At 37.6% G+C, this 26,102-nt stretch overlaps 2 protein-coding genes across 4 annotated transcripts in view; one reads left to right on the top strand and one right to left on the bottom strand.

Moving 5' to 3' along the window:
- LOC111868572 (protein MIS12 homolog) overlaps window positions 1–10,098 on the top strand; it is a 21,008-nt gene extending 10,910 nt beyond the window's left edge. Inside the window, exons 3-5 of one of the 2 annotated variants that reach the window (XR_004513458.1) lie at window positions 4,236–4,373; window positions 8,692–8,754; window positions 9,082–10,098. Coding sequence is in view for 1 of the 2 variants with exons in the window: in XM_023859337.2 (XP_023715105.1) it covers window positions 4,236–4,373; window positions 9,082–9,345 (402 nt within the window). In the remaining variant the exon portion in view is untranslated. The remainder of the gene's footprint in view (window positions 1–4,235; window positions 4,374–8,691; window positions 8,755–9,081) is intronic. The other variant, XM_023859337.2, reaches the window with a different exon arrangement.
- A 3,585-nt stretch (window positions 10,099–13,683) lies between these two features.
- Window positions 13,684–26,094, bottom strand: LOC111868581 (methylosome subunit pICln). Of its 2 annotated transcripts, none has more exons than XM_023859367.1 (5): window positions 25,683–26,094; window positions 23,630–23,772; window positions 21,718–21,885; window positions 19,562–19,639; window positions 13,684–13,969 (listed from the first exon to the last, which is right to left on the bottom strand). In XM_023859367.1, the coding sequence occupies exons 1-5, from the start codon at window positions 25,799–25,801 to the stop codon at window positions 13,875–13,877; spliced, it is 603 nt and encodes a 200-aa protein (XP_023715135.1). In that variant the 5' UTR covers window positions 25,802–26,094; the 3' UTR covers window positions 13,684–13,874. The 2 variants fall into 2 exon arrangements, with proteins under 2 accessions (XP_023715135.1, XP_023715136.1); XM_023859368.1 differs by having other exon boundaries at window positions 13,684–13,966.
- Window positions 26,095–26,102: the final 8 nt, after the last annotated feature.

Raw genomic sequence — 26,102 nt, 5'->3', positions numbered from 1 at the left:
TGATCACCATATACTTCTGTCAACAAATTGTAAGTTTCAGTGGCAGATTTTCCAAGTTTTGTGAGGAATTTGATGTTAGCACGTTGTTCTGCATTAGCACTCAGCATTATTCCGACGGAGCTCAGAAACACGATCCGCTTCTAACAATGGTCGCGGCCAGACTAACCGATGCACGTGAATGAAACTTTGTGTGACGGTAGAGGGAAGTCCAAGGGTCAATGCCCTACCCTCCTCTTCGTCAATGACGTGGCCGGAAATGAGTCATAAAAGTAATCCGGGTTCTTTATTGCCACACCTTGTACATCATTAACATTACAGAATCCACATATTCCTGCCAGTTTTAATATGTATTTTGTAATCAACAAGTGTGCAACGCCGGTCAAAGTTTTACACTTCTCTGGCCATTATCTCCGTAACCGTTCAACTTTGGACATAGGTGTTTTGGGTTATATCGGCATACTTTAACGTAAGGAACACCCTCCTGAAGTTTGGTCCATTCCTCGTGGGACACCCTATATAGTATATATGAGAAAATATTGTGATCATGAAAAAAATAATCTTAAGATTTTGATGGATTTACTTGTTCTTAGCCACCCTAAATATGAATAGAAAAGAAAAATGTTTTTTTGGAAAGCAGTCTTTCTGTATGGAGGGATGGTTGAATATATGCATGCCTGGCTAGCTCCTGAATGACGGGGAAGCTTTTAATCATATTTGGCATTTAAGAGTTTATCATATAGGTCTGTGCTCGGTAAATATGAACATTCTAGCTTAAAAAATAGGGGCCCTTCAAATGGGTCCAAAGGAAAGAAAATGGCAATATTTTTGAAAACAGCTGTAACAGTTTTGATTAAATTTCACTAATTTGTGGAGAACATATCCCTGAATGAAACTGAATAGATAGTATCAATAGGAAAGTAACAGTGTCCACTAGGGTCCCAGACATGAAATGTCAGTTTTCTCAGTATCAGCCTTACTGGTCAGGCAGATTTCATTGTTCTTCAGTATTCAGTAACCAGCAATTGTCTACCAAGCAAGAATCACTTTCATTTCCAAGGTAACATAAAGGTCAGTCCTATATGAAAAGGTATGTGTAGTGTCTGCACTGATTTTTTTCTTTGCATTTGTTCTAAGTCTAAGAGCTGGGATAGTACAGCTCGTATAGCTTCTTCTAGGTCATCAAGTTAGGCCACAGCTGCTTCCTTCCACAGTCTTCCCAATAGATTACTCACTGAACGTTTTATCATTTGATGACATATAATCTGAGCCATTGACGATGTCATTAAATAAGCCATAATTAAATTAACATTGAATAATATTATTCATTCATCAGTAATCTGTCAGTTATATGGAGTTAAAATTACCCAAAATGGGAAGACATCAGTGAAACATAGATAGATGTATTTAATGAGGTGCAATGCACCTTTAGATTCTTCCTTTCAACAGTCTGTAGTATTTTCCATAGATGTTGCAATGCAGTGTGACTTGTATTCATGAATCAAACTATGTAAATACCAAAGTTGAAATACGTGGTACAGTCATTAATTTCGGGGACTGTGGTTTTATCACATCATATTACAAGGTATTCAGATACACTTACACAGATCCACATCGTCCCTCAAAATAGTTGCTGTTGGCCGCTATGTAAGTCTGCCAATGTTGATATAGCTGCCAAAATTATTGCTGAAACATATTGGCAGGAAATTCCCGTATGGCGTCTATTGTGGCATTGATGACTTCCTTGGACAACTGAAATCTACAACCACGTAGCTTTGCTTTCAAGCAGTGAAAGAGAAAGAAATTGCATAGTGCGAGATCAGGTGAGTACGGAGGGTGTGGCAAAACGGTGACCTGTTGTCTTGCCAGTTCCTCTTGGACAAGAACAGGGCGATGTGCAGGGGCATTGTCGTGTAGCAACAGCCAATTCTTACTACGCCAAACGTTTCGTTAGGGGCTTTGCCTAGTTTCTGGCAGAACTTGATGTTTGCCCGTTCTTCAGATTGCCACATTCAATTTCTGCCACTCGCATGTAACTGCAGTTCACATTAGAGGCCGTAGTTCTGCTTACACTGTTTGCACACAACTGCCTCTTGCTGTGATGAGAGATGAACTAACAAGGCATCATATTGTGCCTCAACCTATCTGCTGTAATGCAATGCAACGACGCTTTGTGGCCAGTCCACGAAATTATTGACTATGGTAGTACATTCATAATTGAATAATGGTGGTGGAATGCAAGACCACCCACCACTCTTCTTAGCTATACTACATTATCCTAAATAACCCAAAATTATTTAGCATCTGTGTGTATTACACGTGTCAGGGCACACAGACCAAGTTGTGTTATTGCATGTCAGAGGGACTGTAACATCAGGAAGAGCATTTGAATAGTGTAACCATACTACATATATCCCTCACAGAAAATCAGAGCTTTCTGGTAATAAAATGTTGACATATGAAACAGATATTACTTTATTTTTGTAAGAAGTCTGCGGACATACGATGGCTATGTTTATTAATGCGTGTTGCTGACTTTTTTTAAATGCAGATAAATGAAGGACAGTGAGAGAGCTAAGAAAGGAACATTTCTACTGTTGTTCTGACATAATGAATTCAGGGAGCAGTGCTCACAAAAAAATTGTATTCATACGAGTAAATGGAAGAGGTGCAATTTCGTTTATTCAACTTCAATAAAACAGGTACATAACAGATGTCATTGTAGTCATTGATACTACTGCCATGTATTTTGGACTTCTTTGTTTGAGGTCCTGATTAAGAGGTGGGCTATCCAGAGATATATTTTTTTTTTTTTTGGTTTTGCATAGTTTGAGTGAATACAGTACAATATCTTGGATTACACCATGACCACTACCATATGTATCTGTCTAAACTCAGTATGTCAGTTCATATCATATTATAACATATGGAACTAACCCTTAATATGTGGGAATAGGGAATTTTAAATCTCTCAGTACTGTGGTGCTGGGAGCTGGATTTTAACTCTTGGATAACAGTTCATCATCGAGAAATGGGGTATTTCACATTTACCAGTACAGGGGATGGGGCAGCTGAATTTTATCTTGGGGCAATGATGTTTGTATTGAAAGAATGCAATGCTCATGCATGCACCATTTTGGTAATGAAATGCATGGCCAGTAAAGACTAAACAAATAAAAAAGTATCTGTGCTGAGGCAGTTTCAGAGATACAGCTTGGAGTGGTTGACATATCTGGTCAGATCCTTGTGTGGGTTAGGAATATGTGACTAAGGGAGAGTTTGTTATGCAAACCAAACAGCTGAACCCAAGCTGAATGACAGCTGGTCACCTCTCTAAGAATTAACAGAAATGATACGGACACTGGAATGAAATTATTTTAAAGAGTTAAGAATGTGGGATTTAGAATTTATTTTATTCCAGCTGTATCACATGAAGGAGGAAGTGATGGGTGGGGGAAGTAACACTCATGATGATGAAAATTGCACACAAAACTGTGGTCATAAAATCTGAAGAGAAGAGACCCTTGGCAAACACACTTACAGAAGTGGAGGAGAGCATTAAAATGGAATGGATTCAACATTTTATCCAGTGTTAGGCTGTTATCCCCATCAGTGGTGTCTCCACCTTATTGTGGTAATGGGGTTTGAGTGCTCCTGAGACCCTGAGAGCTATACTGGTGGTAGCATATCTACTGGCAGGGTCACCTATGCTGGACAGGTTAAGGGGTAGGAGCCAGACGAAGAGGGATGCCCTGGTTCTCCAGGTTGGGGGTTTGGCATGAGGATAACAACCTCAAACTGTAAAAACTAAGTTGTTCAGAAACCAGATAGTGAGCCTCGGATGGATGGATTGAACGGAAATGGACATCAGTGAAGTTGCTGAGGTGGTTGGAGGATGTACATGATGATCTCCATAAAATGAAATTGAAAGGATTGGGAGGAAAGATGAAGAATAGAGAAGAATGAAGGCAGATTGTTCAGGAGGCCAAAGCTCACTCTGGACTGTAGCACCAAGGGGAAGGAAAGTTAGGGTCTTATGACCAGAGTAATAGTTTTGTGTTCTGAAAAAGGTGAGCAATTTATTGTCCAGTTGAGTTACTGTAATTAGTATTGATGTCTTGCTTCAGGTTGTTATCTAGTTACATGTTTGATACAGATGTCATAAAATTTGCATATTATGCCCTGATTCTAATTCACCAATGGTTCCATAATTAAGAAATGTATGTCATATATTACAGTTGGCAGTAGATGAATTTCTTTCTATACCGTCCTATGTTCTGCTACCAGAAGATGTGCCACAGTCTACACAGTATACCAAAGAAGATGAACAACTGCTTGATGAAGAAATGGAACAGCTTATAGCTAGAGCAAAGAGGGTAAGTGGCAGTACATTGCAGAAACACTTTGTGATCAGAAATTCTTTGTTCATGTTATGAGCAAAAGATATATTTTGAAGATGTTTTTGTTTTACCTTTCGTGATGGTCCTCCCAGAAGTCTGCTTAAATCTGTCTATATACATTTCTGAGAATGTTCTCAGAAATATGACATGAAGGGTAATGAAAACAAATGACTGTATAAGCAAATGTTGCTGAGAGAATTAGCAACAGATATTCTCTGATAAGGACAAAAATTTTTATAAAACTCTTATAATTTCTTATTGATCCTCATATAACATTTTGCACTGATAAAGTCTGGACTCATTACATTATTTACAGCAGTGTCCTAATGTAACTGCTGCAAATAAGCATCTTGAGCATATTCTGTTGTGAGTTCAGATATTCACCAGCTACATTTGTAGAGTAATACATGTAATTTGGACTGTATGTGATTACTAGGGACCGGATTTTAATGCAAATGCCTATTCCTTTCTTGCAACCAGAAAGTATCCTTGCTTGGATATACAATATGTATGAATTACTTCATTTCTTAAATTTTGGACATGGTTTGATGGTGCATATAAATGCATATTTTGCCTGTTTTATGAATAAGCATCATATTTTCGAAGATCTCTATTTATACTGCATAGTTCCTTTTTAAAATATTTATCATATATATTTTTTAATTTTATGTTCAAATTTTCAATCATGATCGTGTGTATACAATTTTTCTTTTCCGTATTAGAATATGTTGCATATTTGACTCAACATTTCATCATGATTCTTGTTTCTGATGCAGTACCCAGGACGGGACTTCCCCAATCCTTCTACTCGTAACTTTCGATCCGCGTACCATCAAAGTGGCCGCAAAGAGATTGTATAGTTGGATCCCTTAATAAGAATGAACAATCTACCCCATATCTTCTTGCGGTAGAGCAATTTGAAACCACAAATAGCTCCGCAGTTTCCGAATTTTTTATCAATTCCATGAATTTACTATGGCTGAATGGCATTCAGTATGAACGCGTATTGCTCTTTGTGACTGATGTCACAAGTTATATGATGAAAGCTGGTACTGCTCTTAAAGTTATATTTCTAAATATGACACATTTGACTTGCCTTGCCCATGGGTTGCACCGCGTTGCAGAAACAATTCATGCTGATTTTCCGCTTGTTGACAAGTTGGTGTCTTCTGTGAAGAAGATATTTGTTAAAGCAGCATACAGAAAAGAAGCCTTCAAAGCAGTAGCACCGAGCATTCCACTTCCGCCAGAACCAATTTTAACGTGCTGGGGCACGTGGCTGTGTGCAGCGAGTTATTATACCAAACATTTAGAGAACAGTTAGGAATGTCGTGAATACATTTGATCCCAAAAGTGCAGCATCAATTCAAATTACCCAAGATGTACTAAAGAACGCAGAACTAGAAACTAATCTTTCCTATATATCTGCTCACTTCTCTCATCTTCCATCCGCCATTTCCTCACTGGAGGCAAGCAATAGCAATACTACTTTGTATCAGTTGCTAAGTTTGTTCAAAACCACTGTTTCCAAACTGAATTCGGTTCCTGGAAAAGTTGGTGAAGTAGTAAAGGAAAAAGTACACAGCATTCTTTAAAAAAATCCAGGATATGAACAAATTTGCGAAATTGAAGAAATTTTATCCGGTAAACATACTGAACTGCGAAGTAAAAAATCACTAACAGTGAAGCAAGCAGCAGGTTTTGTACATGGGCCCCTAAGTTCCTGTGAGGTGGAAAGAAGTTTGTCCTGTTATAAGGACATCTTACAAAACAATAGGAGGCGATTAACTATGGAAAACCTAAAACATTTAGTAATTGTGAACTGCAAAAGAAGAGAAGTTGAAAGTTCGGAGAGCTAAATGTGAGTACCGTTGGTTTTTTAAATTTGTAATGAAATTTGTTGGCTTTGTTACATGGTTTATGTTTAAGTATAGCTTTTTATTGCAAGTGAATCATTCAGTGATTACATAAAATGAACTTAAATATAGATTTGTTGGTCTTAAAATAATGTAAAATCAATTTTAATATTTGGTATAAATTTTTATGTGCATATTTTAGTGCATGTTTCAGAAGTTTTTCATGCATAAATGCATACATATTTAAGGGATTATTAGGGCATAAAAATCCGGTCCCTAGTCATTACACAAAGGTTAGCATTTCTGCTTCATATCTGGAGGGATCCTGGGTTTTAATCTTGGTCTAGTGACTGGTTTTCCTAACACACACATATTTTGGTCTTCTGGATTGTGTTACCATCCATCTTTTAACCTTGTAGGTGAGTATCAACATTTTAAAAGAATAATATGCTGCCTTTTTCATCAGGGAACTTTCTCTGAAATGTTGGTGTCCAGCTACAAGTCTACCTGGTGTCATGACCAAGGTCATAATATGAACACTCACTTCAGTCATTGTAGGATAATTTTGTGATATCTTAAAATATGCTACAGCTACTTCTTTCCTTCCATCCTTTCCAATACATCATTCATAATCAGTGCAGGGTCATTAAATAAAATCTGTCAGTAATATGGACTGCATATTTTACCCCAGCTGATGAATTAAGTTTCTTGGCTTAGGTTAATACCATTATACTAAAGAAGGTCACCAGTACAAAAAATTCTTTATAGTTCCTCAGGCTGAGGAATTGCTTTACTGAGATGAGTTTATGTATTCACTATGAAAGAATAAACACAGAAGAAAACAAATAATGATTATGAATACACTGGTTTCAACAGTGGCTGTCATATTTAAGATACCAAATTCTTGACGTATCAGTCATTTGGTTGATATTGCAAGATTTCATGCTGTACAGATTCTTTATGATACTTCACAAGAAATGAGGTAAGAGAACATGGAGGAGCCCATTGTGCTGTGCCATAGCACTTTATTTGTGTTGAAAAATCTTGTGAAGAAAATATAGATATTGTTCACCGAAGTGGAATGGAGTTCTGTTCTACTGCCAGATCAGTCACCTTATATGTGTCATGACCATGTTCAAGCTTAGGTATCACATGGTTTGTAGAAGCTGCAAGTGTTTTCTTCTACAGTAACATTGAGGACATGAAGGTCAAGTGCAACTTTATGGCATGTCCTCACCCAGGCTGCCACTTCTGGGAATTGAGCTCTTGTGGGTTTACATCACTCCAGTAGACACAGTCATGTCAGTTTCATCTTCCATTGGGTTTAAGCATAGCTAATCTGTCCTTATGATGCTTTTGAACACAACTTTTGCAGAAGGAAAATGTGATGCCTTTTTTATAGTCTTCTGTCCATTGAATGAGCCAGGATGTGTAGTCGGTATAGCAACTGGCTCTGAGCTGGATGACTGAGGGGGTGGAGTTCGAATCCTGGTAGGATCAAGAATTTTCACTTCAACAGTCGTCCAGACTAGCTCCGGGGTCCACCCAACCTCCTATACAATGGGTACCGAGGGCTCTTTCCCTGAGGTAAAGCAGCCGGGCATGAAGCTGACCACTCACCTCCATCTAGTGCCAAAGTCAAGAAAATGTGGACCTATACTTCCACTCCCCCACACGCCTTCATGGCACAGTACTTAATTAGTTAAGCACAGGGACAACTTCTTTGCCTGTCCATTGGATGGTATGGGGAAACACATTTGGATAAAGAATATTTTGTAGAACTAAATTGTATGGACAGAGAAAACGGTATGAACAATTCAGGTATATGAAATATAAAACTTCTTGGTCCTATACTGTACTTCCAGAAGACTGATTTGGAGTGGTACCAATTTTCATATGAGCCGATGCCAAAAGCACTGTATCTTAGATAAACTTAAACATGCAGATTTAACAGTAGTGCAAAGGTAATTAAAACATGTGGATTTCAGGTTAGTGATAGCATGTCTCTTGCTATATGAATCACTGATTGTCCAGAATGTGGAAGGAATTTTTTGAGAGCTGGTTTCTCATGGCAATGCAGCATTTGTGATTCTGGTACTTCGTTTTTTTTTTTTTGTAGTGTTACTGGAAGTACCATTTTGTATGGGCATGTTGAATGAAGTATTCTTCACAACACATTTTTAGGAATAGTACATAGAACTCTTGGTTCAGTGAAGTATCAGAATTACTGCCAGTCAAATTCCATGTTCTTTAATTGGCATGCTCTGGAAAACAATTTCATGCACAGAAATTGTGTTCATCTTGAGGATGAAGTTTAGCCACAAATCACAATATCACAAATTGCCCAAATTCCACTTCTGAAAGAAAGCTTTAATTTTGCTCTTATTGCTGAAAAATCTTCAGCAGTCTCAAGGCATTATTAATTTTTGCTTTTACAGTGTTAGGGAAACTCTTCAGTTGGAAAGATTACTTGAGGCCAGCATCAGAAAATTGCATTTTAGGTTGGTATTTATAACTAGATTTGTTGTTAGGTATGTTTATTTGTAAAACCGTGTGAATCTCGTGGAGTTCAATGTTCTCTAGATACTATACAAAGGAGTGGCAGTTGCCAAGATGTGCACATGCACTGTTCTGTTCTGTGGTCAGGAGGAATACGTATAGTACCTACATTAATTCATCTAAGAGTAATGAGTAAAGTTGCTCAGGGTCAGTGTTTTTTGTTATGTGGATACTTGCCTTTCTGTATCAAGTTGAATGATTCAGGATGAACATGAACAGGAATGTAATATGTGAAACACCGGTTTGTTATATCGAACTTTGTTTTGCAGGCATGTTTCATGGAAGCATGTTTAAGGAAGGAGATTGAAGTTCAGCAGAAGGTGAAGACAGTGGAATCAGAGTTCAAGGAGCTGGAACAACTTTATCTTGAAGATGAAATAAGGAAATTGTCTGCACATAGTTTACATTCCAAAATTAGTAAAACTGTAGAAGTCACAAAAACCATGAAGAGTTATGAGAAAACATGCTTTGAATTTCCACAACAAATATCTGATGAAGATAATGATATTGCAGATATATTTAAAAAGTTGTAGCATGTAAAAAGTCAAAGAAATTAAAGAAGTCTTCTTCCTCTCCCAATTTTATTTCCATTTTATACCACTTGATGGAGAGAAGGTCTCCAGTCTCATATTTTTTCCTATAATCCTTCACTTTTTATATCTTTCCAGCTCTTTTCTCTTCCAGATATCCTCCAGTGCATGATTGAACCATCTTGTTTATGGTCATCCCATTCAATTTTAGTTATAAGGGTCTTATTACACTTGTTCTGTTAATTATTTTTATTGGCCAGATTACTGTAATCGTTTCCCTTCTAACCCTGTTAACAAGTTTTGAATCTCAGCTTCTGTGAAACTTTCATTTCCAGTTCCATCTATTCTTTTTTCCCTTAATACTTCTCAGAGATTTCATATCCAGTGGTTAGATTTTGCTTCTGTTTCTCTTTGTAAGGGTCCATGTTTCAGCATTATTTGATAGTGTAGGTTTAAAATATACTTTATAGACTGCTGTTATGAATTGTTTTAGGATGTCTCTGGTCCACAATACCACATTTCTTTTATAATATTCTTTTGAACTCTGTCCTCTTCTGATTCTTTTCCCTTCCCAAATAAATACAGTAGAATTTCAATTTAAGGTTTCTCAGTTTAAGAGATTTTTCTATTCTGTGTTAATTTTTGTGATCCAGCCATAGACATATACGAATATTACACAATTTTATCCACTTTAATGTTTCTTGTTTTAATGTTTTTGACACATGTTTATTGAATAAAAATCCAGCTGGCCTTAAATCTGTACTTTGATTTAGTATCATATTTATCCAAATGGAAGATAGGTTTCTTCCCTATTTTTGAGTTAAATTATGAAGGGTTGTCTTCGGTTTGATTGTAACAAATAGACTGATTCTTTTAAAACACTTAGCGGGTTGATGTTTCTAGATGCAGTATATGCTAATATTCATGCAGTATCACGCTGTCAGCACAGTGAGACAGAAATATGTTTCAAGGTTAGGAGCCAAGAGCTATGATGAGTTCACTCAAAGAATCATCAAAGCTATGAATCAGATGCTGTATATCACCATCAAGAGCTGTTATAGCAAAGTGATTAAGCTGGGAATATTAAACACAGAAAATGTGAGAAAGAGGATGCTGTCTTAATACGACGGTCATACTGAGTCATGAGCAACAGTTTTTTGTAAAGTAACATGCTTTATTATTGACAAACCAAATACACAACCTCAATCTACAGACCGTCCTTTATTTTTCCACATAATCGCCACTTCTTTGTACACATTTCTCCCAGCGTTCTGGGAGTTTGAAAATTCCCCTTCTGTAAAATTCTGTTCCAGCCATCCGAAGACACTGACACACTGCTTTCTGAATTGCCTCCCTTATCTCAAAACATTGTCCACACAGCTGATCCTTCACAAATCCGAAAAGATGGTAGTCGGAAGGTGCCAGATCAGGGCTATAGGAGGGGTGTGGAAGAACTTCCCACCCCATCCTTGCAATTGCTTTCAATGTGAGGTGAGCAGCGTGGGGGCTAGCGTTGTCATGCAGGATGATGATGTTTCATCCCGGATATTTATTGCGCAATGCACGACGGAGCTTGTGCAGCGTCTGGACATAACAAGCAGCACTGATGGTTTGCCCAGGTTCCAGGAATTCTGCCAGAATAAACCCCTCTGCATCCCAGAACACTGTGCCCATCACCTTTGCAGCTAATGGCAGTTTTTGCCTTCTTTTTTGATGGAGAATGCAAATGGTGCCATTCCATATTCTGCCGTTTCATTTCAGGCTCGAAATGGTGAAACCAGCTTTCATCATCTGTCACAATACAGAGCAAAAAATCACCTTTGTGTCAATATCTCTGCATCAGTTCTGAGTGATGGCTTTTCGCTGACCTTTGTGGTCTTCGGTCAATAACCGCGGGACCCAATGAGCACAAACTTTCCTATAGCCCAAGCTTTCAATCATCTCCTGTACTGCACTGTGCCCTATTCCAAGTCTTCGGGCTATTGTGTCCACAATCACATGCCTGTCATCTTGAATGATCTCATCCACTCTTTCCTTGTTGCGTTCAGTGGAGGCTGTTCAAGGACGACCGCTCCGAGGCTCATCTTCAATGCTGGTGTTCCCATCTTTAAAATGTTTCACCCATGCATGGTGAATTTCTGCAGCAGGGATTTCCTCTTTCACAAGCAATTCGATGACAGCACGCTGGCGAAACGAAATATCGTCTGCCATTTTGTTAGGCGTGATACTGGTCACGTGATGCAAGCTACTGATGTCACAAGACACTCAAGGTTAACACAACAGCTGGTTCCACCTACCACCATACTCTCTTTCGTCTGCTGTTCCCAGGTTGCATGCAAAAAAAAAGTTCATGACTTTCGGTACGACCTATGTATATAATATTGTCATGTGATAGAGTGACTACAGATGGGGTTTGGATTGGTAATCGGATTTACTGAACTTTTACAGAACGTAACTGTAAATAAGGATTATGCTCTCACTGTTCTACATACTTCACAAATCACTAACCACAGGACATACAAAGTCTTCTCAGCTTCCTATGTCTTCACCAGTCATTGCCTGGTTACAGATCCCAACAGTCGTCTGGTTCCGTGCTGAATGGCCCCTGTTCTCGTTGGCTGACACCTTTCAGCTGCAGCTTCCAAGCAGAACTGGCTCCCAACTGTCCCACTTATATAACATCTCAGAATGGACCACACAGAAAAAAGCTGTTCCTTATTGTGGTTCAGTTGTAGCTATGGGAACTTGTTTGTTTGCGGAGCTGTTAACTCAGTAATGGTTGTTTTATATTTGCTTATCTTGCGGTCTCAGATTCAAGACTCCCTGAACCTGGAGGGTCACCAGGAAGTGGGTGGCCCAGTTACACCCCTAGGCACTGGATTCCCTTTCTGTCATCTCCTATGATTTGCAGGGCTATGGTGGAGGTATTTGAACCTGCCTCCATACAGGAGTGTCGACTCTCTCAACAGTCCTGCTTATAACATCTTTGCACAGACTGCACAGAAAACACTGTTCCTGTGTTGCTGTGGGAACATGTTTGTTTGTGAAGCCGTTATTCAGAAGGCTGTTGTATATTTTCTTATCTCTGTCATTGCCCAGCATTGGGTCTACATGCCACAATATGTTTTTGGCTGTTTAGTATCTTTGACATGTTTTCTTGTAGTAAATGTATTTTTAATACATAAAATTATATTTTATGTACAGACACATTTGGTATTGGGGTGTCATCTTATATTCAGTGATCCTGTGTTGAGGTAAAAAAAGTACTTCCACGCCACTGCTTGCTTACAGAAATTTTATTGAACGTCAGTGAATCCATGTGCGAGAAGCTGACAGAAGCAACACAATAGTGTTACATTTCTTTGTGTACTCAAGAGTAGCTCCATCCATAACTTTAGCATTATTTACACATGAATGTATAAAGGGTGGGCCTTCTAGGCCCTTGCACCACGTCCTACAGTGATCTATTGTGCTTATTTGCACATACTTTACATTAAGAAGTTATGTTTTGAATTTCTGGTATAAGTTGCATTTAATTGTATAAATACTGTGCAGGTAGACCGCTCCTAAGTTAGAACATGGAGACAGAACGAAAAAGTTGACTTTAATGTTAACAGTAGCCATGATGCATACACAGTAGACCCTGTTGTTTCTATAACCTTTCCATGGGCTTTGGTGTGGTTTTTAATTAACATGGTGGCAGATAAAATAAAATGCAAGTAACACAACTGTAAGTAAATAATATGCCAGACGCATGTGTTATGGTTAGAGAACTATAATAAAACAAACTTGGTAGAACTTTCAAAGTTGAGTATAGCCAGAGTCAAAATTTTGGCACACAAGCCAAATCTGAATTTAGAAAAAGAAACACCTCCTGGGCTCTGACCACCAAACCCTCTCTCTTAACCCCAGGGACCTTTTCCTGTCTGTGGGCAAATCACTGATGAACCGAACATCTGAATCCTGAATGTCAGAGAATGGAGTGGGGTAGAGCAGGAGAGCAGCCAAAAGGAGCACAGGATGCATGGAAAGGCCACAAGTTGTTCCAAAACTGACAGTACGCTTCAGTCAGGCATGGTTCAAATTGCCCAGGCAGTGGCAGGCTCTTGTGATCACAGTATTGAACCTTCATGTTCCATAAAAGCTGAGGAAATTCTTGACTCTCTGAGCAACTGTTAATTTCTGAAGGGCATATTCCTTGGAGTTTATAACACATGGTTCTATGCTGTCAGTGATGCAAACATCTAACATGTCTAGGTCTACATCCTGTAACTAGTTACAAAAGCAAATTGTGTAATATAATCATCTTCAGCAGTTCACCTAAGCCAATTACAATAAATATTCAATATGTATAAATGTTTATTTCTCAAGTTTCGAGAGACAATACACCGCCAATTCTCATTAGTGTAACGTAAAAATGACAATTTAGTTCCTGAATTATAAATTTACAGTCTCTTAAATTAATTTGACGAACATGTTGCTCCAGTAGAATAATTGTTTCAGACACATTAGTGTGTTCTGTCCTGTATGCATTAATCATCTGCATCTTCAAACTGGTCGGCATCCATTTCCATTGGTTCATCTTCAATATCATTACCATTTGCAGTTCCTTCATAACTGCTGTCTGCTGAAACACAAACATTTTACAAAATATTACGACAGACAGCTTATTATATATGGCTTAGTACAAATTAAAATGCTCATTACAAAATTTTCTCCAATATGTTACTATTTTCCTCAACACGTTTCCAACACCCTCAATCTGTGCTCTTTCCTGAGGTAAGAGATAATACAGAAAAGGAAATATAGTTTTCTATAGTTTAGTCTTTACATTCTTAGACAGGAAGACAGAACACTGTAACTGAATGGTAACAACCATCCACTCAATTTAGTCTGCTTTAGGAGCTATAGTTTTGAAGGAAAGAGGCTTAAAAGCCATAAAGAAATTTAAATCATGTTTTATAAAGAAGCAGTATTTTACTCTCAGTATGAGAAAGTACAGTAAACTCCCCATTATTCTGCATGCAGAGAGAATAGTGTGTGCCAGTTGGAGTGGGTCCACCGAATCCATAATCCTGCGATTCCATTGATCGCACAATTGCCCCCCCCAAAAATTTCCTATGGGGATACATCAAACACATTATATACTGGACAGAATGCAATGACCTGCGTGATCTGTGCCACAGGATCCTTAATATGAAACATGTGGAGAGAGATACAATATTGGTTGATGTCTGCCACCCTGCAAGGGGGCACATCTGCTGACATGGCAAAATGTCTGGTGAGTGTTTACTCTTTTCACTTCAAACAACTTACACACATCTTCATTGGGAGTGAAGTTATTCAGTTTCCTTATTGGCTGTGTTCATTTTGGACACCCTTTACTATATCAGAACTTGACCAGGGGAATGAAGAAGGGCACAGATCAGTCATGTTCTGAAGTGTCATAAGTCTATGGTACAAGTCAGATGCACTACAACTTGCCCAGTTGACATTTTCATAAAATTAAATATATTATATTCAAAGAATGAAAATCATTTTGTAAAACTGAGTACTTCATTACAGTGGAATCTCAATGAATACTCCTGATGTCCAAAATGGCTGAAATATGTAATCTTCAAAATTATTTCCCTTCTAACTATATATATCATAATGTAGCAGTGTTTTTGTAAAAATAAAGGTGCCAGTACTTATCCCTTGATAGCAGGTAAAGTTGAAAAAGGCACCTTGTTTTCATATAAAAAAATTGACACCGTTTCATATTGTGATGTTGGAATAAAAACAAATAAGATATATTAACACTTCATTTATCACACATAAATTTATTGCATAAGCATTTAAAAATATATAAAGAGTACTTGGTTTCATAAGTTTTTACAGAAAATTCTAAATTTTTATTAAATTCTTCTCTGACACATTACCCGGACTTCGGTCTTTACTGTTTGTGTCTGGCTAAATGATGTTTCCAAAGCAGTTGTGAATCCACATATTTTACAGGGTTGAAGTGTGTTATGGGTGGACCTACAATTTTAAGAAAAAGTAATGAAGAAATTGTTTTTGTCACAACAAAGCTCTGATTGGGCTGACAATCAAATTCATTTGTGAAGATCCTTGTTTACATTCACTTGACGAAACTGGCATCATACTCAAAGTGCTCTTCAAATGCTTAAATTTTTCCAGAATCATCATTTCAATTAGGAAATCTGCCAATTGTATTTCTTTTGTTTAATTAGAAGCCTAACTGACAATTTCCTAACTTTATTCTCACCATATGTCAATAGAGTTAATATCTTCAAGTCAATGTTTCCTATCAAGCACTTGTAGGAATGGTATTATTATAAAGCAGCCTGCATGCTATTCATTCTTTCAACATTCTGTAGGAAGTTACTAGATCAATTTGAGAATAATTTTTGTAATCTTTTGAGGTTGAAATTGCTATTGCAAAATTGAAAAGGTATAAATCGCCAGGTAGTGATCAAATTCCGGCAGAACTTATTCAAGCAGGAGCTGCAATATTATTGTCTAAGACCCATAAGCTAATTCTACTTGGCATAAGGAAAAATTGCCTGATCAGTGGAAGGAGTCTATTATTGTACCAGTTCACAAGAAGGGTGATAAAACTGACTGTAGTAATCACTACTATCAACTTCATACAAAATTTTGTTGAGTATTCTTTTCTCAAGGTTAAGTCCATATATAGATGAAATTATTGGGGATCATCAGTATGAGTTCGACGTAATAGATCAACTACTGATCAGATCTTTTATATTTGTCAGATACTGGAGAAAAAATGGGAGTATAATGAGACAGTACATCAGCTATTTGTAGACTTCAAGAAAGCCTATGATTCAGTTAGGAGGGAACTACGAGTATTGTACAATATTCTGATAGAGTTTGGGGTACCCACAAAACTAGTTAGGCTGATTAAAATGTGTTTAAACAAAATGTACGGTAAAGTCCATATAGGTAAACATTTGTCTGATAATTTCCCTATCCAGAATGGTCTAAAACAAGGAGATGCTTTATCACCACTCCTTTTCAACTTTGCTTTAGAATATGCCATTTGGAAAGTCCAGGGAAACCAGAAGGAACTGAAATTAAATGGGACACATCAGCTGTAGGTTTATGCCGATGATGTGAATGTACTGGGTGATAATATACATACCACAAAGAAAAAAACAAACTTTAATTGATGCTAGTAAGGAGGTTGGTCTAGTAGTAAACACAAAGAAAACTAAGTATATGTCGCTGTATTGTCACCAAAATACATGGCAGAATCATGATATAAAGATAGGTAAAAGATGTTTTGAAAATGTGGCACAGTTCAGATATTTTGGAATGAATATAACAAATCAAAACCTGACTCAGGAGGAAGTTAAGAGGAGACTGAATTTGGGTAATGCTTTCTATAATTCATGCCAGAACCTTTTGTCTTCTCATCTGCTGTCCAAAAACAAAAATTAGAATATACAAAACTGTAATGTTGCCTGTGGTTCTGTATGTATGTGAAACTTGGTCTCTGACATTCAGGGAGGAACATATACTGAGGGTGTTTGAGAACAGGGTGTTGAGAATATTTGGACCGAAGAGAGATGAAGTGACAGGAGGTTGGAGAAAACTGCATAATGAGGAGCTTCATAACTTGTACTGCATAATGAGGAGCTTCATAACTTGTACTCTTCTCCAAGCATAATTAGAATGACCAAATCAAGTAGGATGAGATGGGCAGGGCATGTGGCATGAATGATGGAGAAGAGGAATGCATATAGGATATTGGTGGGAAAGCCAGATGGAAAGAAACCACTGGGAACACCAGGGTGTAGGTGGGTGGACAATATTAAAATGGATCTTACATAGGATGGGGTGGATTGGATTTATCTGGCTCAGGATAGGGACCAGTGGATGGCTCTTGTGAACATGGTAATGAACTTTTGGGTTCCATAAAATGCTTGGAAGTTCTTGAGTAGCTGCACAATTGGCAGCTTCTTAAGAAGGGCTTAGCTCCATGAGTTACTGAGTGAATCTTTCCCATGAAGAGTAACTCCCTGAATTGTACATTTTTGGCGGCTCTGGCATCATCCTCATGTTATGATCCCAGAACTGTACAACAGTTTCTGTTTTTTATTCATTCTCTACAAATAAATATCATTCTCTGGAAGGTCCAAACTCAAGTCAGCTAATTCTTGAAGGGCATCTATTTTAAACATAAGTCTAGTAGGTGTAGTTTCTCCTGCAATTTTTCATATGTGTATCCCTACATTTTGCCCCACGCTGAATCATTCTTTACTTCTTAAAATGATTAACTAAGGTCTCATTCCAGACAGCTGAAACTGACCAGAAACTTGATGCCATCCATTGTGTGTTTAAAATTTGGACAATTTTTAATAGTTCAATGTCCAGCAAGTTCGCACACACTTTCATGCCTCTAGCATTTTTAGATCATGTGCTGTACAAGACATAAAGTTTATCAATAAATGCCTTACATTTATGAACACCTGTAAGTGATTTCACTGTTATAGTTCTTATTTGTGATTAGTGAAATGCCATAGAATTAAAAAAGGGAATTTTTCATCCACTATTTTGATAACATACTTTTACTACTCATAACAACTACACCACATGTGACACAAACTGAGTTACGTATATTTAAATAGTTTTGTCATTCTGTATGACTAAAGACAGTCAAGCAAAGAATAAAAAATTCCTTTTATGGTAACACTTTCAAGTTCAATCAAGCCCAAAAACATTTACTGCAGAGGTTAGTCCACTGTCTAATATACAAATTTAAATGTACATGATTAAACTTGATTTTTTATTCAGTGTGGTCAACTAGTAAATTATCAATGAAATTTTACTCTTTGACCTAAGAACTATCTTAGCCAAATTTTCCTCATTTCATCTCCAGTGTGATTTAAGACATTAATTCACGTGTTAATTGAATGAAGAATACAACCCATGTCAATTCCATTTAATTTTTGTTCCTCAGTTTCAGATTGAAAATCATGAAAACACTGATTTCCTTTGGCCACCTTATATGCAGTGCAAAACATTTTGGCAATTTTCAAGGGGTTCCACCTCAGCTTCTGCAATTTTTTTTTATAGCAGCATTATGTTCCGCTGTTTTCTGATGATCAAAATTTTCTATGGACAACAGTAGCAGACCCCCACAAAGTATCTGATATATCACCATCAGTAAAGGTGCCAGTACACTATACTGTTGCATACTGTCATAAAAATCTCTACAATGTAGCATATGATATTTTCTATCCTCATTCGCCCGTAAGTGATCAATTCGTGAATCAGAGCCAGGTCAGTCACAGTGGAAGAGATGACACACGTAGTGCAGTGAGGAATGGAACTAGTCTTGACAGTCATTGATTGTGAGCTATACTTGGTCGCAATTGTAAAGCAGGCATCCAACCCACAACCTGTTATTATCAGTCACGGAACCCCAGAGAAGTGAAAATACTCCGCTACAGGGCCCTCTCATAACACCTAGGTAGAGGCCTTGCGACGAGCTGATCGCCCGCCCAAGGAGTCCTACCGAACGTGTAAGATCTAGAAAAACCTAAGTGAACGGAGAAGTTTGTGGGGGTAGGCCTAGGCCCAGTGGGGCTGTAGTGCCAAGGATGAGAATTCTCTGTTCAGACATACAGTACTCTATTACATTCTAGTATGCGGGTTTTCTTCTAGACATGGGAGATAACCACATTAATGATACCTTCATGGACTACCTGCTGTGAATAATTTTGTGAAGCAAGACTGCGGGTACAGTCTGTGCAGAGAAGTACAAAAACAGTCACAGGTAGTTAGAAATCATTAAATGATTCATAATAAAAGTGCCCGAAAGAACCCTTTTTATATGAGCTTATGTCATATATAACTTAGGAAACTGACACTGGCAATGATTTTTGTGATTATAATTAAGTTCTCATTATAAGCCCTCTTCATTCTGTCATGGTTATACTATACTTCTGTATGCTTTACAGGCATATCCCTGTATGTAGTCAAGACTGCTACAACTGATTAAATAAATACTGTATATGAACAGCCATCATATTAGCAGAACAGAAGAAAATCACACAGTACAGTTTCTTCCCACAGAATGGAAATGACTAAATATACAGCAACAATTTTCACAGGGCAGAAGAACTGAAAAGAGTGGAAGGCTTCACCCATCTACTTTATATAACTGAAACATCCAAAGCAGATCCCTTACTGTGAAGGGGGATGGGTGCATCTCCACTCAGATGGTATTCTCCTTCTTCTCCATCAGCATCCTCAAAGCTTTCCTCATCTGTAACAAATGAGAATTTCATCAATGTGGTTAAGTTACATCTATATGGCAGTCAGATGATGCTGAGGACTCTGGAAATTTACAGTCCTATTTAATCATATAAGTTGCATGGAATTTATTTCTTAGGCTTCAAGCACCACTATGGGTGTCTTGCTTGATGCTAGGTGTAATGTTCGGTCACCTAGTGGTGGTATTGCCTAATGAATGAAAGTCCTGTCTCTTCTGAATGACAGTGATTCAGCAGCTTAATCGCTTGAACTGCAGTTAGGTGTGAAGGTGGTTCTATCAAAGTTGTGTAGGGATTTGACATTCCTAGAAAATGTGTTGTGCAGGTTAGTTCAAATTTCATGTCCTTCAGATCATCCAATATATTGTGGAATATACGGCCGTTGCTAGGCAACAGCCATAGCATAAGCAAATATACAGCAGCCGTTACTGAATAATGGCTTTGAAAACAAACATGTTCCCATAGGAACAATTGAACTATAATAATGACTGGTATTTTTTATGTGACCTGTGCCGAAGGCATATAAGAAAACCCCAGTATGGCAGTGCAGAGGGAGGAGAGCTGGAATTCTGAAGGCTCCCACACATGTAAGGCAGTAAAATATGGTCATGAGTCCCTGGGACTTGGAACCAAGAATAACTGTGCTGGCAAGGGCCAGCAGCAATTTAGTTAGCAGTCAGCCAGTCAGTCCAGAGGATTGGAACTGGACAGAGTGTAGAAGCCTCCTACAGCCATCAGACAGTAAAATATAATATGGTCGTGAGTCCCATGGGACTTGAAACCAAAAATCCCTGTGTTGGAGAGGGCCAGCATCAATTTAACAAACAGGACACAGGCAGACGTAATCCTAAGCCATGAAAATCCAAATGTATGTGGTATTGGACAAGGAGAAGCAGGCACAGGAAGTACAAGAGGCTTAAACTTGGTGGTGGTCAGCCCTACAACTGTTCAGCTGACTTACCAGTTTCAGAGTAGTTGCATAAGGTAAGACATAACCTGCTGCACAAATTTTATTAACAGGAAACCTCTGCATACCTTGTATAAATGTTACTACCTAGGCATGCAGGTTAGTGTATTTGCATTCATATTTTATTGTGTAAGAACATATGTATTTTAAAAGACTTGTCAGAATTATGGTATAAAGCAACCAAGAGTTTTCATTATGTTGCATCATTTTTGTTCCCTGACTGTATACTTATTTTTATGGACCATTCAAAAGCGTAAAATAAAGGTATCACGGTACATATTACACTTAAAAATGTATGTTTTCCTGGTTTTTAATTTAATATGTATCATTTTATAGCAGCGCCCTTTTAAATACAAGTTACAGAGTTGATATTTTTATGACTTTTCCCCATTTTTGTACAGTTACTCTCTTCCTTCCAGAAAATCGACAGTTTCCTTTCACCGTCACGTGAAATAGGGTTTAATAGACTGTTACCAACCAATATTAAATTGTGCAGTAATTTATGCAACAAGTGTAAAGTTTTATGTTTGCATTTGTCATAATTGGACATCTTGAACATGCATTAAATCCACTGCTGTATAAAAAGTACTGTATATGAATGGATAGTACTGAAGAACTGAAACACTATGTACTTGCGAGGGTCTAAATACATCAGTTTGACAAGCTTGACTGAACACAAGTCAGCCTCTGCTGCCTGTAGAAACCTGCAGACACCTGATGCCGGATTATTGGACATGTCACACTAGTGCACGGTCGGATTACCAAGACTGTACTGTATCGCAGTGTTTCACAGACACATTCAAATTATTATGTGATGTGCCAAAGAACTAATCAGTTTTCAAACTGCTTCATATCACATTACTTCATGACAGTAATGAGAAAATAATTTTATCGTTAGTCCTTATCAATTCATCACTTGAGGTCAATTTGCCCTCCTTTCTTTAGTCGGCATTATTTCAGTTCCTTCAAACAAAATGGTATGCAATTGTCTCATTTCACATTAATTGGTAATCATTAAATTTATTAAATTCCATAAGCATTACAGAATCATTGCACTTCAAACACAGAAGACAGTTAAGTGGACATGCGCAAATATATACAAACCCTCAGAAAAACTATCTTGAGAATCTGGATGCAATGACTGACATTCACTCATAGCATGGAACATGGCATCAAGCATGCCTTTATCATCCGGGACAAATCGCATTTCTGTCATATCTTGCATTCCTACTTCTGAATCCTCGTCCACACAGTCACTATGAGGATCATTATCTGAAAAACAGAAACTGCTTTGTAGGATCTGAGGTTCTCACAGCAGTGGTTATGGAGAGTACCACCTTCTGGGATATAACATGGTGTAAAGGTAAAGGTAAAGCTGTCCCTGTGCTTAACTAATGAAGCACTATACATGAAGGCATATGGGGGCGTGGATAATATGGTGTATTCCGTTGACATTCAAATGACATTTCAGAGAAACTTATCACCTTCATCTTCATGGTGAACAATGTGCCATTTCATGATGGAATGTTCAAAATTCAGCTCTATGACCTGATAGAGGCACATAAACCCCTCCACAAAAACTTTGTAATGGACAACATAATAGCTGCATATGGACACATGGTATCATGACTCTCACCTTATCATCCAGACTTGAATCCCACTGAACTCGTTTGGGCTGATGTTAAGCAGTCAGTAAAGGCAGAAAATGTCTCATTTCATTTGGATGACGTGGCAAAGAAGTGTGAGAAATGGTTCAGTGAATTTGGAATAGAGAATTGGGAAAAAGTTTGCGATCGCACCGAAAAGAATGAAAAGGAATATATCGAAAAAGAGGGAATGAGAGAGAATGCTATATAAAGAATTATCATCCGATGTTCTGAAGACAGCAGTGACAGCGACTCCAGTGATAATGATACAACTGAACTCAGTGAAAACAGTGACTTGTCTGGAGTGGAACTGTTAGATGAATAATTAGTATTGTTTTAGGTTTATGTGTATTTTAATTTAACGTTGCTAGTGTAGTGCAGCATACTGTGAGTAAATCAGTTCATCATAATAAGATGTTAAAAAGCCTGAATTGTGACTGATAGGACTAAAGTTCCAGTTAAATTCATCCTGCAGTCGCAGAGCAACTTCCAACCTCACAAGCAGCCAACCTACGAATGTTCTCTCTGCAGACAAAGTAAGTTCGTAGCATAGACTCGCTCTCATGCGCTGACAGTGAAGGACAGCAGCCAAAAAGTATCGGCCAGCCTGTATTCATACTGTGTGAATGTGAACAGTTCCTACAAGTAAATTTTGCATACAAATATATAACCAACTACTGTCAATGTCAAAAAACGCAATGAAAAGAGATCAAGCTGTGATGATGTAATATTTTATCTTTATCATTAATATGCCTCTTTAGGAAAAAGTAATTTTGTGCAGTGAATACTGACCATATGAATAAATGTACAATAAATTCAAACTACATGAGACCAGGAATGTATAGTAAAAACAAAAGTTTATTGTTTACTAACTGGTATTTAAACTGTTGTGATTAATTTTAACATATGAGAATTCTTTTAAAAAGTATTCCTTGCTGCAGGCAGGACAAGTATGTCAGTTACCATCACACATTTTGTTCAAATTAAATATTCATTATGTGGGTGTTTAAACACTCACATTTTCAAACTTACGCTTTGCATCCAAAATAAATCTTAAACTTTCAAATTAACTTCAAACTTTTCACTTGTATTTATCTCATTGCACATCCCATGCCATTGTTGGTAACATACTCAAGTTTTAAGTTTCATTTAGTTTTCATGTACTCTTCTTCATGTAGAGAGAATTTTGGCAGTGAAGCTTCATGGAAACTGGCCACTTGAAAGACTGAGGAGGAGATGGAAAGAGGATATTAACATGTATCTAACTAGAAAGATTGCGGGATAAACTGCTACAGTTCAGGATCATGTCCTATAGCAAGCTTTTGTATGAACAGTGTTGAACGTTCAATTTCAATTACTTCACCTCCTACCTGGATCTATTTGTGTATCTACTAAGATATAGAGACATTCAGATGGATAAGCTTGAAGATCACGAGAAACTGCATGTAGGGCAATGTGTGGATACTCCAATGAGAAACCCTGTCCTGAAGAACTGCTGACCCACGACAAACGGCTGTAACAGAATAGTTTACACAGATCTAATTTAACCCATTCAATAACAGAAAAAAATTAAAATACAGTAATCATGAATGTAAAGCTGCAGCTGTGTTTGAGTTTATGAATAGTTCCTAGAATGTTAATGTGGATGGAAATTTGTGTTAATGATAACATTAGTTTGTTTTTAGATAAGAACTGTTTTGTCCCAGATTATATTGTCAAAAATATTTAAATTATTTACACTTCTTGGAACAGGATTTAAACACACGCTCTTAGTTATTGGAGAGGGTGGGTTTCCCCATGCACTTAGACCTGTATTGGTTCCTTGTGCTTCCCTCTATGATTTCTACCAATCTCTATATCCTACCGGTACTGGAGCTTACCATCAGTCCCGCCCAGCCAGCGAGAACGGCTCTACTAGCTGAGAGGTATTTATAATGCTTCCCCCATCTACCAGAGGTATTAGAGACTGCTGTTGGGCGGGAAACGTCCGTAATTTGGCTCAGTGACCTCCTTTGGAGATATGAGGTTCTTTTACGTGCCGTAAAGCTACGACACGGGACCCATGGCTTAAAGTCCCTCCTGGAGGACTTGTTCCCTGAATTTTTCCGCCCTTAAAAATTCGACGACCTCCGCCGGGTATTTGAACCAGCGTACTACGAGTCATGAGGTGGGAACATTACCTCTAGACTACAGAGGCCGCTAACACACACTCTTACTGTGCAATTTTATTCAGATACTTCAATGTACCCTGTGCTCCAATGGTATTTCACTGACCAATTCTTATTATAACAATAACATTAAAGGTAACTTGATCCATATAACTGTATGTTTCCTTGGTCTCCATCAGCAAAATGATGCTGTTTCTCATAACTCACTACTAGAATCCATCTTTTCTAACATTAAGGGCCTAAATGTTTCAATTTCAAACTGTCCTACAGTCAATCCTGACAGTTATCATCCCTCACTTCTGCTTCACTGTAAATTAACTTTAGACTATCCTCACATATTTCTAACAGTTCATAATTATGCTCAAGGCAACTCTGTTTCCTTTATGGTGTTCTATCCAACTAGTCGGGTATACTAAGTTCGGTTGACTCAGCCATCCATAATCAGACTTCCACATTAACTGAAGCTATGAATGTAGCAATTCCATTTGTTAAATATAGTAATCTTCCTTCCTGCACTGGTTTTCCTTCTCATTAAAATACTATATTATAAATGAAGCCCAGTTTCTTTTGGATAATATAAGAAATCCAAATCTAATGAAAAGTGTAGCATCTTCTACTGTCATAAAGTGGTTAAATCTACCATCAAGACAGCCAGGCTTCATTGGCTGAATTCTGCTGATGACAATTTAGGATCCAGCATAAGCATTTTTGGTGATAGGTTTCCAAATTTAAAAACAATGTATACACTGCAGGGCATACAGCATACATGAAAGCTATGGGAAATGTGTACAAACTTTTGATTGGAAATCTTAAAAGGGTCCAGTTGGTAGAACTGTGTGTAATTGAGAAAATAATATTAAAATGGATCCTTAAAGGAACATGGTGGTAGGATATGGATTGATTTAATTTGACTCATGATATGAACTACAGACACATTCTTGCCAACATGGTAATATAAATTAGACTTCCATAAAATGCAGGAATTTCTAGATCAGTGACTAAGTTGTTATTGTATTTTCTAACACTGTTTCAGGCCCTACAGTAATTCACTTTTATTAGTGTTCAAACCATTTATATATTTCACTAAGTTTTACATCAGTGCACATGTCTGAATGCACCAGTCTCATATATTAACCATGAAACGAATTCTAAATGTACTAAAAGAATGCATAATTGCCCCATTTATAAAAACTGTCTTTCAGTTTTTCGTGAAGCACCAAGTTTTTGTGGAAATAACTTATTACACACCACTAACCTTTCTGTTATAAACAGTGTACCTTTACCGAGCTCTCTATCATTAATATGGACAGTTGTGGAGGGCTGTTCATGCCTGATACCGTCTGTTGGCGGTGGAAAATTACTTAGAACTACCATTCCACGTATCTTCACTTCACTCAATATTATTGTAACACTCAAACTAATTGTATTAAATAAAGAGCAGAGAGGAGAAGCAGTTGGCAATTATGCAATATGTAGATTTTTTTCTTCTTATGAACTGTCATTAAAATATTACAATTTCCTTCACGAAATTCTGCTAGCACTCCTGTAATGGTAGTTCTCACGCTTACAACCATATAATTGCCATGATATCAGATGCCTAGATACAAACATAAACATTATACATGGTTACTAGAACCTTGGTGGCATTGGGTTAAAACGGTTAAAAGCGTTAAAA

This window comes from Cryptotermes secundus, unplaced genomic scaffold (assembly GCF_002891405.2).
Source record: "Cryptotermes secundus unplaced genomic scaffold, Csec_1.0 scaffold330, whole genome shotgun sequence".
Classification (NCBI taxonomy): domain Eukaryota; kingdom Metazoa; phylum Arthropoda; class Insecta; order Blattodea; family Kalotermitidae; genus Cryptotermes; species Cryptotermes secundus.
This window is presented reverse-complemented; position numbering and strand designations above follow the sequence as displayed.

Bases quoted from the DNA above. Each gene is read 5' to 3' on its own strand.
- LOC111868581 (XM_023859367.1), bottom strand. From the start codon at position 25,801: ATGGTAGTTCTAAGTAATTTTCCACCGCCAACAGACGGTATCAGGCAT. The intron at 23,773-25,682 runs GTTAGTGGTGTG...ATTCTGTTACAG, and splicing joins ACACTGTTTATAACAGAAAG to CCGTTTGTCGTGGGTCAGCA. The intron at 13,970-19,561 runs GTAAGGGATCTG...TTTGTGTTTCAG, and splicing joins TGCACCCATCCCCCTTCACA to CAGACAGCAGTTATGAAGGA.